Source organism: Eublepharis macularius, chromosome 13 (genome assembly GCF_028583425.1).
Source record: "Eublepharis macularius isolate TG4126 chromosome 13, MPM_Emac_v1.0, whole genome shotgun sequence".
Taxonomy (NCBI): domain Eukaryota; kingdom Metazoa; phylum Chordata; class Lepidosauria; order Squamata; family Eublepharidae; genus Eublepharis; species Eublepharis macularius.
Window position 1 is genome coordinate 41,097,277 of NC_072802.1, and position 15,831 is coordinate 41,113,107.

Here is a 15,831-nt window from a genome sequence, read left to right on the forward strand (position 1 = left end):
AAATAAAGATCAATTACATGAAAATAAAAAGCAAAAGGTATAACACATGACTCCAGACTATTTCTTCTCTCCATCTCATTCCTTGCATATACTCTGCATATATACTTGCGACAATATTGTTTTCTTTGTCTGAATAAGTGCATACAACTTGTTAGTTTCCTGCCCTGCCCAAGCAGTTGGTCTCATTACTGCCATTGCCTAGACCATTTTGGAGGTAAAATCTGCCTAGTTTCAGAAGAAGATGTTCTCTGAAATATTCAACCGCCCTTCATCACCACTCCAGTTAATTGCTGCGTGGGAGTCACTCACTTGAATAAAAGAGTCTTTTGTATTTGCATGTGGGGACTCTGAAACATCACTCCGTCACAATCCTTGCACAGTTTTGTCATTGTTTTAAAAAGACGTGTGCTAAAAAGCAATTATCTACCATCACAATTTGGTAATAAGGTCGGATCATGCAGCTAAGAAGATGCTGAAATGAGATACTGGGGTGCACTGACACAAACGCTTTAGAAGCATTGGGTTGGCCATGGTACACCAAACTCAATGGACCAGTGGCCTGATCTATCAGAACTCCCCTTCGGTTTATGTCTCTGAAGCTGGGCCAAGATGCCTGCCTGCTCCCTGCTATACTTTTCTAAATATGTTACTCAGGGCTTTTTTTCTGGGAAAAGAGATGGTGGAACTCAGTGGGTTGCCCTCGGAGAAAATGGTCACATGGCCAGTGGCCCCGCCCCCTGATCTCCAGACAGAGGGGAGTTTAGATTGCCCTCTGCTCCGCTCGGCGGCACGGAGGGCAATCTAAACTCCCCTCTGTCTGGAGATCAGGGGGCGGGGCCACCAGCCATGTGACCATTTTCAAGAGGTTCCGGAACTCCGTTCCCCCGAATTCCCCGGAAAAGAAGCCCTGATGTTACTGAAGCTACAACTTGATTAATTGCGTAGCTTCAGTTCTGACTGACTGTTTTGAGCTTCACAGCTCAGGTTCTTGAAAGGAAGCACATGAAGCCACAAGAATTGAACAGCCATGAAGCCACGAAGATCCAAACTGGGCTTCAAGGCCAAAGCCTGGTTTTCTGAGTGTAATGCAGCTGCTCAGCATCCATTGGCGATATTTTTCTCACACGAGAAAGCCTGGAAGGCTGCCAAGATAAGGAAACGCCCTCGATCCTGCAAGGAACTCGGTCTAGAAAATAAATACACACACGGCCATTTTCAGTCACAGAGGTTCCACTTTACCGCTCTCTCTCCCTGGTGTATTACTTTTCTGTATGAAGGGAGATGATTTTTTTTCTAAGATGTTTTATTGTGTTTGTTTTTTAAACAAAAATCCAGTCCCCTGTATCTGCAGATACACACATCTGCAGAGGTACAACCCAGGAAGAAATCTCTGCGTGGCTTTCCTAAGCCTAAGGGTTGGTTCTTAGACTTGATTGATTACATTTGTAGCCCACTCTCCTACTGGATGGGCTCAGAGCAGATAACATCAAGATTACATTTACATTAAAATTTTAACATTAAAACCATAGTAGATAACCATGCAGTCATAAAAAAAATTCTAGATGGCCGTCCATTTTTTCCCAGCCCCAGTAAAACATTTCCATAGGGTGGGAGTTGAAGAACAGCAGTGGTCCCACCAATGGAAAACCAGGGTGGGGGTTTCATTATCCCACCCACCCCCCAAAGGAGACTGGCAGGAAACTCACCCATAGCTCAGCCTCAATCACATGCCTGGTGGAAGATGTCTTACATGCCCAGCAAAAAGATAGAACATCTTTTGGGGCCTGAGTTTCAGCAGAGAGTTCCACCAGGCTGGTGTCAGGACTGAGAAAACCTTGGCTCTGGTCGAGGCCAGGCAAGCCTCCCTTGGGCCACCAGCAAGTTTTTAATCAGCTGACTGGAGCACCCTCTGAGGGACATGTGGTGAGAGGCGGTCCCGCAGATATGTTGGTCCCAGTCCACTGAGGGCTTTATAGGTTAAGACCAAAACCTTGAATCTAATCCAGAACTTCAAGGGGAGCCAGTGCAGCTGCCATAAAACAGGAGTTATATGCTCCTTATATAGAGTATTCATAATGATGCGTGTGGCAGCATTCTGGGCCCACTGTAATTTCCAGACCAGACCCAAGGGAAGCCCTGCATAAAGCAAGTTACAGTAGTTACAGTAGTCTAACCTGTCATTAGGCCATGGGTCTAGAGGTAGGGGGTGAGCTGTCTGACCTGCCGCAGATGGAAAAAAGGCAAACTTGTGGAACTACCAGATGTAGTGATGGTCACTACTTTTATAGCTGTAAAAGAAGCTTAGACAAATGTATAGGAAGTAAACCCTTCCATGAATTAGCTGTGGTGATTAACCTTCAGCCATGATTGCTATACTTCCTTGTTCAGACTCTCAGTATCAGTTGCTGGAGGAACATTCCACAGAACCTTTGGCCTCGCGGGGCTTCCAAGGTGTCTGTTTGGCCAGTGCGCCCAACAGGATGATGGACATGGTGGCCCCATGATCTGATCCAGCAAGGCTCTTTTTATGTATGCTGGTGAGGACTCGTTCCATTTTAAAACATCTCAGATCTTACACTCCTCCCCCAGCACTCACCAGTTTCAACATGTACATTCGGAGTAGCCCCTACTAAAGATCCTGAACCATTTGATGTTGAGTTGGTCCCATCAGAATGTGAAGACTGGGATGATGGATTCCGAGCAGGGCTACTTGGGTGCCGATATCCCAACGTTGTGCCAGAACCACTCCAGTCTGAAATCAGATGGGATCATGAGGCCAATGAAGAGGCTTCCTGGGGGGGGGGGGGTAAGTGGTGGTTGCTCACTGACCCCACACCTCCCCACTTGAATTGAGGGAGGAGGTGGGGGATCAGGGAGTGGGAATGCTGGGTGGGACTAAGGAGGTGGAGCCTGGATGGGGGGAAGGACTTAACATTTGATTTATATGCCGCCCTTCAGGACAACTTAATGCCCATTCAAAGTGGGTTACAAGGTGTGTTATTATTATCCTCACAACAGTCACCCTGTGAAGTGGGTGGGGCTGAGAGAGCTCCTAGAAGCTGTGACTGTCCCAAGGTCACCCAGCTGGCTTCAAGTGGAGGAGTGAGGAATCAAACCTAGTTCTCCAGATTAGAGTCCTGCCGCTCTTAATCACTACACCAAACTGGCTCTCGCTCCTCAGCTGTCTCCCTTGCAGAAGGAAGAAACAAAATTGAAATGGGCAATGCTGGCGCAGGACTAGTGGAGTTGTGCATTTCCAGGAGTAACCCTGTTCCACTGTATAGCCCCCATCTTGTTGCTATAGAGTGACACAACCACTGAACCATAACTCAGAGCAATCTTGCTGCAGGGGCTCGGTGCCATAGCAGTGGCTTATCTCTGTACAAATTCATTGAAGGGAAGAGAGAATGCACAAAAGTGTCTGTGCCTTACCAGAATAGCGGAGACTGAACCTCCCGCAGCAGAAGTGCACTTGGCACTGCTTTCTCACATTCTCCTTCAAGAGACAGTGGAACAGGAAAAGGAAGAACCCTAAAGGAGGAGAACACAATAGGTTGCTTCTCATTCTCTTTACCCTCCAGCCAAAATTCCACCATCATCTCCACAATTTCAGATATGTTTTACATGGCACATGAACCTATAAAGCTGCCCCCGATGTGCTGTGGTTCAGTGGCAGAGCACCAGCTTTGCATGCAAAAGGTCCCAGATTCAATCCCCAAGGACTGGGGTAGGGAATAGGTGGGGACCTCAAACTGAGACCCAGGAGAGCAGACAGCACTGACCTTGATAGGCCCACTGTGGTCTTCTGACTTAGTCGAAGGCATCTGTGTGTGTTCATGTGATCCATCTGTCCAGTTTTAGTGACTCCATCTGAGAGCATCTCCCTCGAATCTCAGGTGGAGGTTTTTCTCAGCCCCACTACTTAAACTCCTTTCATGGACCTTCTGCATGCAAAGCATGTGCTCAGCCTCTGAGTTACTGCCCCTTGCATGAGCACTCAGGATCAGAATAAGGACCTGCCTTCACCTTCATCATCCTCATTTAGCATCTCCAGCTGGAGATAAACAATAGCTTTTAGGGGAGCTGAAAGTGGCATTGCAGAAGCACCATTGCTTGCCATCCGTCAGAAAATCCCAGAGGGCCTAACAGGAATCATTTGAACCTCTTTTTTCTTGACACACAAGCAAGGGGAAAGTGCATAATTCAGCATCCTGATACAGCTTGCTTGCTTTCTCTTCTTATCTTGCTCCCCTTTCCTCCTTTCTTTATCTTTCTTATTTTCCTTCGCGCTTTCTTCCTAGCAAATTTCTAGACCATAGGGATGCAACAGATAAACTTGAAGTATGTGGGTATTGTCTGGGGAAATTTCAGAAGCCAGGAGGCTGGATGATTTCAGGGGGCAACCTTCTTCAGGACTAGCAGAAGCAAATCAAAGCAAGCAAGCACACATATGTTGATGGCATTAGCTGCATGAATATTCACTCAACACGTACCTTGCAGAGTGTTGCATATGGCAAACAGGTACAAGAAAATAATCTTAACTGGTCCCCATGCAAAAAAAGCGAAACCCCATGTCAAGCCGAGTAAGAAAGTCAAACTGGCTACACGCTTCATGTCATGGAGAAAGCTGCGGCTCCAACTGTCAGCCCGCCCTTGATTCTTCATGGCATGGATCTGCCGAAGTACAGTGATGAACATGGAAAGATTTGTCAGGAATATCAGGCAGAAATAAGCCACCACGGAAATGTAGAAGACTGTGTTGTTCTGAATCCAGCAACTGTAGAAGATGAGAGACATAAAAGACTGAGCATGAATGAGTCCTAAAGGAAGCCAATAGCACGTTGCAAGAGAGCCGTTGAGCCGAGTGCATCTCAAGGAATGCGCTTTCCTTTATGTGTTTCCTTAATTTCTGGGAAGACCTGCTCTGGGTCTTATTCCCATGAGGTTGTTCTTTCACCCAGAAGGGGAAAAGTCTTGTGTGTGTCCAGAATCAGACAAGGCATAATGAAAAATACATGCCTGAATGAAATGCAGCAATCAGAACGTGTGTATTCTTGTGACATGAAAGGCACAAAACATCTGGATTTCATGTATGCTTATTTTATTTATTCAGAGGTATTTATTTGCTGTGTTCTCCAAAAGCAACTTATAAAAACCAAGCTAAAACCAGATGTTTATTCGATCAAAAAAATAAGCCAGAATTTAAAAAGGCACAAAAACAATTCATTTAGAAGACTTTTAAATACTCATGGCAAGTGTAGTCACTAACATTAGTTAAATATCTGAATGATTCAAAAGGTACCTAAAATGAAGAACATCTGAAGAGTCAAGCTGGATCAAACTAGTAGCCCGTCTAGTCCAGCCAGGAAATCAAAAGGTTGAGAAAAAACTCACACACAAAGAGCTCAATCCTGTGAAGAGTTACCCCAGTCTAGTCAATTGATCTCAGTGGCTGAGAGTCTCTCTACATGAGACACCTGGGCGTGTGTTCATCACTTGTAGGGAGACACAATGTTAACCAGGAAGCGTAGTTTTAAAAGACCAAGCTGGAAGAGATTGCTCCTCAGAAGGTTTGTTAATTTCATCTTCACCTCCCCAAAGGCTCTATCAATTTCACCTTTCCAGTCTAAAGCTGTGTGGGATAGCAGCCAGAGGGCAGCAAGGAATGGAAATGGGCTGGAGCTGCCTTCCAGAGCCAGGCTTGGACCTCGAGAGGTTATAATGGGATGAAGTTTCCCTTCTGGTATTTCACAGCCCCTTCAAACAGCTCCAGTGTATAGCAAAGCCTTTGCCCTGTCACTGGCTCTGTCTTTTTAAACTATCCTTCCCGGCTAACAATGCGTGTTCTTCATGTGTCAGATGTCTCATGTAGAGAGACTCTTAGACTGGAGTAAATCTGCATAGGATTGAACTGAAAAAAGATAATTCAAGGAACATATCTGAAAGTCACTTCAATGATGTCTCTCACAATAAAACTACTAAACAAACAAATTATACAATAATATGGATACCAGTAAACCACACATGTGCAAATATCATGGACAATAAAATAAACAAAACCCCATAAATATCAAAGCCCCCCCCCCCTGTTGGCCCAAGCAGCTGGTTTTCAGAAGTACACTGGTTCCAAACATTTCTCCGCTGATGGACTTCTCCTCCTTGAATTTGTCTAATCCCTTTGTCTAAATTTGTCTAAGCAGAGTAGGTGACATGAGTGCCACCATGGAAATCATGGAATGAAGAGTCTGTTATTTAGGAGGTCAGTCCTGCTAGCTACAAACAAATATTTCTCGATGATCTTAATAGCTATGACTCATAAAAAGGTGGCACTGCAGATCTAGAACAACTGTGCATTGCCGACAGCAAACATAGGCTGTTGAGAAACTCAAGTGCAGGCAGCTGACCCAGGTATTCATCAGGTACAAAGAGCAAACCAGAAAGGAATCCTGATTTCAAAATTAAATGGGGTACTGGGGCAATAAGAACCCTTTCCTTTCTGCTGGCCAGTTTCTCTGTTCCTTAAAGGGCCCTGGAATAAATCAAGGTTTTTAAAACAAGAGACTTACAAAAGTGTGAGTGGGCTGTCTTTTGTGGTCCCATAAAAGTCTGTTCCTATAATTAGGACAAGTGCAACAATAACTGCTGGTATTCCTAATGGCATGGGAGAGAAAACTGCATTAGCATTCCAAAAGCACTTGAGTGTTAAAGTGCTGCATTCATTGTCTTCCTGTAATCTTGACAACAGCTACCAAAATAGATTGGTATGAACATCCCCATCTTGCAAGGCCAGAGAACAACTGGCCTAAGGCTGCCTAGTGAGTTTGTGGCAAGGGCCAGATTTGAACAGAAGACTTCCTAGATCACAACCCTTTATCTCAGCCTCTTAACTTCACCAACTCCCTTTGCTAAAAAGTCATAATCTCAAAAAAAAAAAATAGACGCTCAGATATAATCAAAGCCTATCATTAACGGGGAAGGGAGGACAACGGATAACAGAGCAAGGGTTGGATCCAGTAGGCAACATTCACTTGAGAGGGCCCATTGACATCAACATGGAACTGCTGCCTTTGCTGGTTCCCTGCACATGTCCTTAGTCCCGGGCACATTCTGGACTGCAGAGCTGCTTCGTGAGTTATGAGTAGAATGAAGAGGGGGAATGTGGCAGCTCTGGAGGCAGAAACAGGTTTCCACATTGCTCACCCCTCCATTCAAGTTTGAACGTTACATCGGAAACTCCCTTGAGGATTTTAGTTTGGGGGTTAATGTATTTTTAGATCTGTCTTTTTAATATCTGTTGTTTTATCAAATGGTTTTTATATCGTTGTTATCCACCTGACACTCAGGAGAAAGGTGGGCACTGAAATAAGCAAATTAAGTAAATACATGTTGTGGTCCTACCCTGCACTTTTAGAAATTGCTTGTGCTGCCTCCAGCAAACATGTTTCACATCAGCTGCTGAGTATCCCTCAAGCATCTTCCACGGAATTGCTGGGCACTGCAGAAGATTCTGTTCTGTGCTTTTAAAATCCCAAATAAGCTGGATCCAGAACACTAGAGTGAGCATATCTCCTATACATTTTCACCCCTCCACAACTCCCAGGAATTGACATCATCTAGTAAGTTAATCAACCACATGGCATCCCTTTTAGGGAACTGCACTTTGTCTTGTTGTACTTCTCATTTGTTGTTGTTGCGTTAGGTCTTTGGGGCCAAAAAGAAAGACTAAAAATCATAAATAAAATACAGTACACATAAATGTTTTGCAGCGCACACTCTGCCCCTGAAAGGTCCTGGTCAGGTCTCTGGAGCTTCTCTGTTACCTCCTGTGAACCGCAGAACAACCTGAGACTGAGGAAGATCAACAAGGGTGAGCAAATTTTCTATCGAGAAAATTATCTTCTCACTGATGCACCCTCACAATGCTTTTGGGGACCCCCACAATAGAGTATGCAAACTCTTGCTTTAGAACGTCCAAAACCACTCTGTAAATGCGAGCGGGCTTGAGTCAGACATCGCATGGAACCATGGCTTAATTGAAATGTGGTTAGCATGATCATCTGCACGTGGGCCAGTCAGTAACCATAGTTGAAATAAACCACGGTTATTTCGTTTTATTATCAATGACCATTAAGAATTATCAACAAATGGTTACAACGTTCCCAGACCATGGTTATGCTTTACATCTGGAAGGGGCCTGTGGATCTGATATTTTAGGATCCCAGTCCCAAGTCATATGTATATGTTTCATACTCCATGCATATTGGACAATGTTATCTGTGACATGTGTATACTTCTTAGCCTTCGCCTAAAAATGTTTCAAATGCAGGACTAAGGATTCTCCCTGGTGCCTGTAACACAAGATTAAATTAAGAGACTCCATTGCCATTTACTTACCCCAGCCAGCAATGGACAATTTAAGTATGTAGTTGGGAATGTAAGTATTGAAGACCTTGACTAGTGCGTAGTACATGTGGATGGCTTCCAGGCCCATCCAGGTGAAGGCTGCTAGTAGGAAGTAATGGAGAAAGGCACCAACTGCAATACAGAGGCCATGGTTGTGGAACGAGGCCAGCCACGAATTCACCAGAAAGACAAGGTTGAGCATAAGCAGCGCCAAGCAGAGGTTGATGAGGATTTTGGAGGGGTAGTCCCCACGCAGATTGCTGTGAAGAAAAAGGAAAAGCAATCGTAGCTCTGGCACCTCCTATACACTCACTGCAATGCAGCCTTGTTGTTTATGTCATCACTGGAAGTGTTTCATTGGCATTGGGTGTACAAATGGTATAGAACTGGGTGGCAGGAAGCTCCAGCAAATTAAGGCAGGGATGACCGACAGGTAGCCCTTAAAGTGACTTTGTCTGCTCCTCAGCGGCTTTACCAAATTCGATTGTCTTTGTATGAGAATGTTTTAATTGGCAATAGTTTCACTTTTCAGGGAAAGAAGCAGAGCGGCTTCTTCTATTGCCAGTCAACCTTTTCCTCACTCTGAAAAGGCAAAGGTCCACTGGGCATCAGCTTGTTCCAGAAAGCACATGTATTCCTCAGCTCCCCTCTCACTCCCATCAATGATTTCATGTGCATGAAACTCCATACCTATGAAGCCCTGCCTATTGTCAGGGTCTGTTTGTATAGTGCCTGAAAGGAAGCAACCTGAGTAATGCCATGTTTAATTCTGTAGTTGTTTAGTCTTCTTTTCCCTCTAGGCCCCACCACCTGCGAGGAGCCGATTCCATGGGAGAGGATACTGTCTTATCTTTTCTTCGAGCCAATTCGACCTTGGCTAGTGTTCCCACAGAGAACTCTCCTGCTATGTGAACTCTGGGGGGAGGCTGGGCCCTGAGAGTGTGAAATGTAACAACTTGAGTTCTGTGCCTCATTCCTAACAATGCTTTGTTCAGCCAGGATCTCTAATCCTGGAATATGGACGTCTGGGCCTGAATGCTGTCTTTCAAAACAAAACCTTTTGAAATCAAAAGACCTTGTCTTCTTGCAGAAGGGAGTAAGACAGACTCTCATGTCTGGAATGCCATAGTCTGACACCTATACTGGATGATGCACACTTGACCATGAGTAACGCTAAAAATACAGAAATTGGCCATCTCTTACTTAAGGCCTGATAGGATCTAAGTTGTATGAGCTGCCTGCAGGCACTAAAGGGCCAGACAACATGCTATACAGTCTTCAGGTCATGTCCAGGCCCACAACAATCAGACACATGCTGCAAATGCCCTGCTGGAAACTCAGTTTCCAGGCACATGGAACAGGGAGCTTAAGCGTCCCCCCTGCCATTTTTCTGACGTTTTCTGAAGTTACCCTCATAGGGGTGCCCTTTGCCCTGTTGGTCAAACCTCTGTACAATCCAACAATACATTCAGAGTCTCTAAGAGGCAAATAGCAGGGGCAAATGAATAGAGAAATGAGCTCCTGGAGCAGAATATGCTTGGGAACTGGGTTCCCAACACAGAACATCCGATTGAAATTCCTTGAGGCTGTGGCAGACCCAGACACAACCCTTGGACTGTGTAAGTTTGGCCTATTAGAATCTGCAAGTAGCTGGTACAGTCTGTATCTTATCCAGAATCATGTCCCTGATCAAAGCACTTTTCTCAGGTTTCATTGCTCAGAAGTTAGTACAAGGTTTTATGAACTGGTCTACATGTCATCGTCTGGTGATACAAAGCTGAGTCTTGATTTCATAAGGCCACTCTTCTCCTTTCGTCCTCCAGTCGTGCATTCCAATTCACCCTTGCACTTCTCTTTTGCCATTCCATCCAAATCTACAAACTAGTGCCTGAACTCCAAACCAGAATTGCAAACAATAGGCAGAAATGGTTTTCAGTTCTCATTTAGAGAGAAAGTAAACGCTTGAATTTGCTCATTTGGTGGTAATGGCAAACTATTATTTGCAAGTTGGGGCTGGAACTGGAAATGTGAAAGGGGATGGAATGGAGGGGAGGATGGAGCACGTGCACCCCACAACACATTCTAAAGCTTGGATTGATGTTATAGGGGTAACAGCCCCCAGTTTCTGCAAATGAGTTGCAGCTCCTGCACATGATGTGTAAACTTTATTGGGAAAACCATCTATCGAAAATGTTGGAAGAGGAGAATCCAGTGCTGTCTCTCTCCTCAGGTTTCAGAGGAGGACAAACCAAAGAGTTAGAAAGATAGAGAGGTCTCAGGACACTCTGTTTACTGCTCTGACTGTCCTTTAATATGCAGATTGTTATTCTCAGGATTTCCTCCTCCTGACTTCCTCCCTCTCTCTCCTTCTCTTCCTGGCTTTGTTCCAGGCAACACCTCTCTCCTTCTCCTCCCTCCATCTTAGCAGCATGGATGCAGGCCTTGCCCTGCCATCCATGTCCACCTTTAGACTAGATAGATAGTTAGGATCTCTCTCTCCTCCTTTCCTGTCAGAGTATGGAGTTCCTTCAATAAAAGAACTCTCATTTCTCATAAACCAAGTGTATGCTTGTTATTATTTTCATTCCTGCACACACACCAGCCAGCAGAATGAGCTCACAACCACATATAATCACGCTTCCTATGTCAAACAATAGACTCTGCTAACAACCCAAACATGGAATCCTTTAATTAGGTTTCTGGGGCCTATATAATGATTTATTTATCACAAAATCTAAATAAATGATGGTGGCATCTAGAAATGAACATATTAAAGATGAGTCTACTCACTCAATGGAAAGATACACCACTACAGCCAATCCCAGGAAAATGGAGGAAATGCCACAACCCACATAGGAGACTAGTGTCAAAATCCAGTCATCGGCAGCATTGACTGGACTCCGGGATAAGTCCTAGAAAATAAATGTTAGAGCTTACTGAGAAAACAGATACAACTGCTCATGATCAAAAAATTTCAGTTATTTTTACCATGAAGAACGAGACCTCTCTCCTCTGCCCCCTGCCCCCACCCCATTTCTGCCCTTTTTTGGCTGAAAAGGAAGATATGCCCTCAAACACTAAAAACAATACCCTCACCCCTAAGACCAGAAGCCAGGCTGTGAAGGCTGGGAATTCTGAAGGTGCTCTCTCACTCTTTCTCCTAGCATCTGAGAAATGCGGAATTAGCTGAATGAGATAACAATAGATGAAAAACTTGATTATCCAGTAGAGCTTCTTCTTTTTCAGCATGATGTTAATGGGCCAAACTACACACTCAGTTTTTTAACAAGTTGGGTTCCTGCAAGTAATGGCTCTTCAAAAATAAAGGAGAGTCTGAATGGGCTCAGGACCACCCCCATGGGAGGAGGAAGGCTCCTACTCTCCTACCCTACCCCTCAACACTATTTTCCAGTGTTGCAGCAGTGGAGGCATTTGATGGGCAGCGGGGGTGGGGGGAGTTAATCACCAGCTCCTTTTACTCTCTAAGTATTCATCCCCTTACCAACCTCTGACTATCTCAGCAGACATGAGCTTGGGGTGCCAAGATATTGTTTATTTTGGCACTCAGCCAAACAACTTTTCACATGATGCTCCCACAGTGCCAAAGTGAAACTTTGATTGATGGAATGTTCTTTCCTTCCTTGAAATGCATTTCTCTTCAATTAATTAGATCCCAGCGAAGGGTCAACACACCCCATGGGGCGGGGAATACCTGTTTCTGTAAATCTTGATGCTCCAAGCACAGTGAACGAGAAGGGACTGAGATACAGACTTTCCCCAAATTAATGTGAGAACACCTTTCCAGGCATACATTAGAGCCAAACTAAATGTTATAGCAGCCATGGGTTAAACCCATGGCCACCGATGCCATTTTAGAGAATTATCTGGTCATTTAAAAATGGCACAATGGCATCTTGACCTTAATATGGCCTGCGATAGGACCAAGTGATCTTGTCCCCCCCTCCCCCACATGCCTTTTCAAATGAAGTGCTAAATCAGTCCCCCATAGCTGTTTTGGCACTTCACGGCATTTTTAAATGGCCATATTCTTCTCTAAAATGGCATTGGCTGTGACTATCATTATGTCTAGTTTGGCTCTAAGATAACATATTTTACCAGGGGTTTGGGGGGGGGGCGGTGTAGTGTGTGATGTAATTACTGTTTGCTAGCAGATGATTAACATAACACCACCGCTGTTAGGGTGTTAAAATATTTTAGGAGGGAAAATGCAGTTACATTAAATGCAAAATAGTAGATTTCAAAAGGAAAACATGTTTTTCTTCATTTGTTAATTACTTTATAGCCCACCTCAAGGTGGATTACAAAATTAGAAAGCACTGCAAACTTGAGGGGAGGATATATGGCATGACGAAGATGAAAGAGGAAGAGAAGGGGAAGGGGAAGAAATTTGGCATTTATTTTGTACAATCAAAATTCTTCATATTATCTGAACAACAAACCTATAAGGTAGGTCACTAATTCCCACATAAGAGATTGAGAGCCTAGTCTGAGAAATAAAGGCCTGAGGTGAGACTTAAATTGAGTATCTCTTAGTTACAACTGACATGTGATGTTACCCAGGGTAGGGACCCCAAACCCAGTCTGTGTCCCCTGCATGTGTGAATCAGAAGCAGCAGTTGTTAGAGAAGACTTTTCTCTTCCTGGGTGCTGCTGTCAGTATGGAATTAAATCAGCACCCACCTGATTCAACATGAGGCAGTTTTATGTATGTATTTAAGTAACTTACCAGAAGAACTCCAAAATGGGTCAGGTGGCTACAGTTACAGACTGTGTAATTTGTAGTCCTATAGTTGATTTCACACCCTGATGTATTCCAGCCGCCTCTCCCATCTGCACAGCAAAGGAGTGAAATATTTCATCTGTGGTTAATCGTTCTCTGACATTTATGGCTTGGCAGAACTTGGGGATGTGTGAATACGAGCACAGGCTGGGGCTCAGAAGCAACAACCTGGAGGGGGTAAAATTTTTCACACTCCCAGAATGTGTTTCTTTGGGGGTCGCCCACTTAGATAACACACATTGTGAAATGTGTGGGTGGAAGAGTGATTAAAAATTGTTGTTTACTTGGCTGAGTCCCATTTAAAAAGACAGAACCATCATTTTCTAACAAGTGTAGAAAAAAGCTTTCTAGCTAGTCAGAACAGTTGCTTTGGAATTTTAAATCAAAATAAGTAGTTTCGAGACTAACCCAAAGCTTTATTTTGATTTACAGTCCACCTCTCTATTCACTTCTTTGAATTGTGCAGCTTTTGCGACAAGCTGAAGATCAGCTGAATTTTCACACAGAAAATGGCTGTCTTGAGTTGTTACACTTTTATTCCACATCGCCAAATCAACCACTTGCAATTTCCTTTGGGAGATACAAACAATGAGAACAAAAATCGTCTCCCAAATACTAAAGCTTACAATTAAGGGCTATAGCTCCGTGACAGAATTACTCCTACTTTGGGATCAAACTACATGGTCAGAGTGGGGACACGGCTCAGCAATAGAGCATCTGTTTTGTATGTAAAAAGTCCCAGGTTCTATCCCAAGCATTTCTAGTTAAGTAAGGAGGATCAGTGACATAAAAGTCTCTCTACCCGAAACCCCGAAGAGCTGTTTCCATTCAGAGTAGACAATACTGACTGTGGCAGACCAAAGGTACACTCAGTATAAAGCAGCTTCCTGTCTTCAGATCCATGATTTCATCTCTTAATGTATTTTTTAATCTTGCAGAGTGGCCATGAAGGGGCCTACTTTGGATTTAGACTAGGGTGCAGGACCATAACTCTTCTCCATGTAATTTTCCTGATAGAAATCAGGGGCTATTATCCACGTAAATAAAGTGGCTGGAAAATACAGGTCTTTTTCACTACTGGGGCTTAGAACTAGAGACGGGCACGAACTGAAATACGAACCAAAGTTTGTGACGAACCAGGCTGGTTTGTGGTTCGCGAACCACCATTTTGTCACAGCCCATTTCTGACGAACCGCCACGAACTTTAGGCGGGTTTGTTTGGTTCGTTTTTTGGTTCAGCACTGCAGACAGCCTGGCACCCATCAATCAGTTTCCTAGGCAACAGGGGATGGGCTTCCTGTAGACCTGGAAGTGGCCTTCTACTGGCCCGGAAATGACCTTCTGCTGACCCGGAAGTGACAATTTGCTGACCTGGATGTGGCATTTTCACAAACCAAACAAACCGGTTCATGAACTGGGGCAGGGTCGTGAAAGTTCATGGTTTGTAAAATGCGATGAACCACACGGTTCATTTTTTTTCTGGTTCATGCCCATCTCTACTTAGAACACTCAGTGGGATGTTTCTACTGGGAATCAGTGGGGAGGTTTTTTAAAAAAAAATCTCTCCTAGCACTAGGGCCCTAAATTCAAATCCACAACCCCTGTCCCAGCTTTGTAAACTTAAAAAAAATACATTGAGGGATCCCATCACAAATCTTCCCTGAAACAATTCATTTGATTGTCAGTCTCCAGAATCTCTAGTGAATGTCATCTCAGGTAGAAGAGCCACTGGAGAAGAGAAGAGCCATTGCTTTGGAGGGCTGTAGCTGATCAGAGATGATGGAAGAGGGCATGATGGGGTAATGGCCAGACCCACCAGTGTAAGGCATCTTCCCTTAATTTCTGGCTGCTCTCTGGCTCGAATAGATGGTCAGAAGCTACACTGACACGTTCATGAAAGGGTTGCGAATCGCACGGTGCATTTCCATTGGATACTCACTATTCTTGAGAAAGTCCCAAAACACACAGCGTACTGGAGTGTCATTCTGGAAAGGAAAAGGAACAACTCAAGATGTGTTTCTTTTAGAAAGACTGGCCTTTACTACTAGGTCCATTACTTGAAAGTGTCCTCAGTACCCATCACAATCCATAGGAACAGAGAGAAAAGGTATCAAAGGAAGGGATTCACAAGTGCCAATATGGTAAAGCCTCTTCCTATTTCTTATTCCCACCAAGAGAGGCCAAGAGCACTCCTCCAGTCCAGCACCAGACAAAAGAGTATTATTTGGGTAAAAGAAGCATCTCCCAGCTCTGCAAGCAGGCTGGCATTCTCTATCCAGAGCATTCCTACCTAAAAACATATGAGGAACTATGCTGACTCAGAGAAATTTACAGTGAAATTCTAAGCAGAGTTACTCCAGTCTAAACCCATTGGCTGGAGTAAATCTGCTTAGGATTTCACTGTTAGTCAAGCATCGTTTCCCATGGTGGCCAGCTAGGTGCCTCAAAAGTTCCTAAACAGAGGCACAGAGACCATAGTCAACTCCTATTGCTGCCCTTGCCCCAGCTTCAGAGATATACTGTTTCGGAGGTTCCACTTAGCCATCATCTCATACTATTAATCATAACTACTGATGGATCCTGTCCTCCAAGAGTTTTTTTAAAAACCTCCTTTTAGAGCCACCTAC

At 44.2% G+C, this 15,831-nt stretch overlaps 1 protein-coding gene across 1 annotated transcript in view; it reads right to left on the reverse strand.

Moving 5' to 3' along the window:
- Positions 1 to 901: 901 nt before the first annotated feature.
- The window catches only part of ADGRG4 (adhesion G protein-coupled receptor G4), a 36,431-nt gene continuing 21,501 nt past the window's right edge, over positions 902 to 15,831 (reverse strand). Inside the window, exons 15-23 of the mRNA XM_054995833.1 lie at positions 15,144 to 15,189; positions 13,151 to 13,254; positions 11,194 to 11,315; positions 8,395 to 8,663; positions 6,567 to 6,651; positions 4,494 to 4,777; positions 3,433 to 3,531; positions 2,597 to 2,752; positions 902 to 1,186 (exon numbers count right to left, since the gene is read on the reverse strand). Of these exons, the coding sequence (XP_054851808.1) occupies positions 1,056 to 1,186; positions 2,597 to 2,752; positions 3,433 to 3,531; positions 4,494 to 4,777; positions 6,567 to 6,651; positions 8,395 to 8,663; positions 11,194 to 11,315; positions 13,151 to 13,254; positions 15,144 to 15,189 (1,296 nt within the window). The 3' untranslated portion in view covers positions 902 to 1,055. The remainder of the gene's footprint in view (positions 1,187 to 2,596; positions 2,753 to 3,432; positions 3,532 to 4,493; positions 4,778 to 6,566; positions 6,652 to 8,394; positions 8,664 to 11,193; positions 11,316 to 13,150; positions 13,255 to 15,143; positions 15,190 to 15,831) is intronic.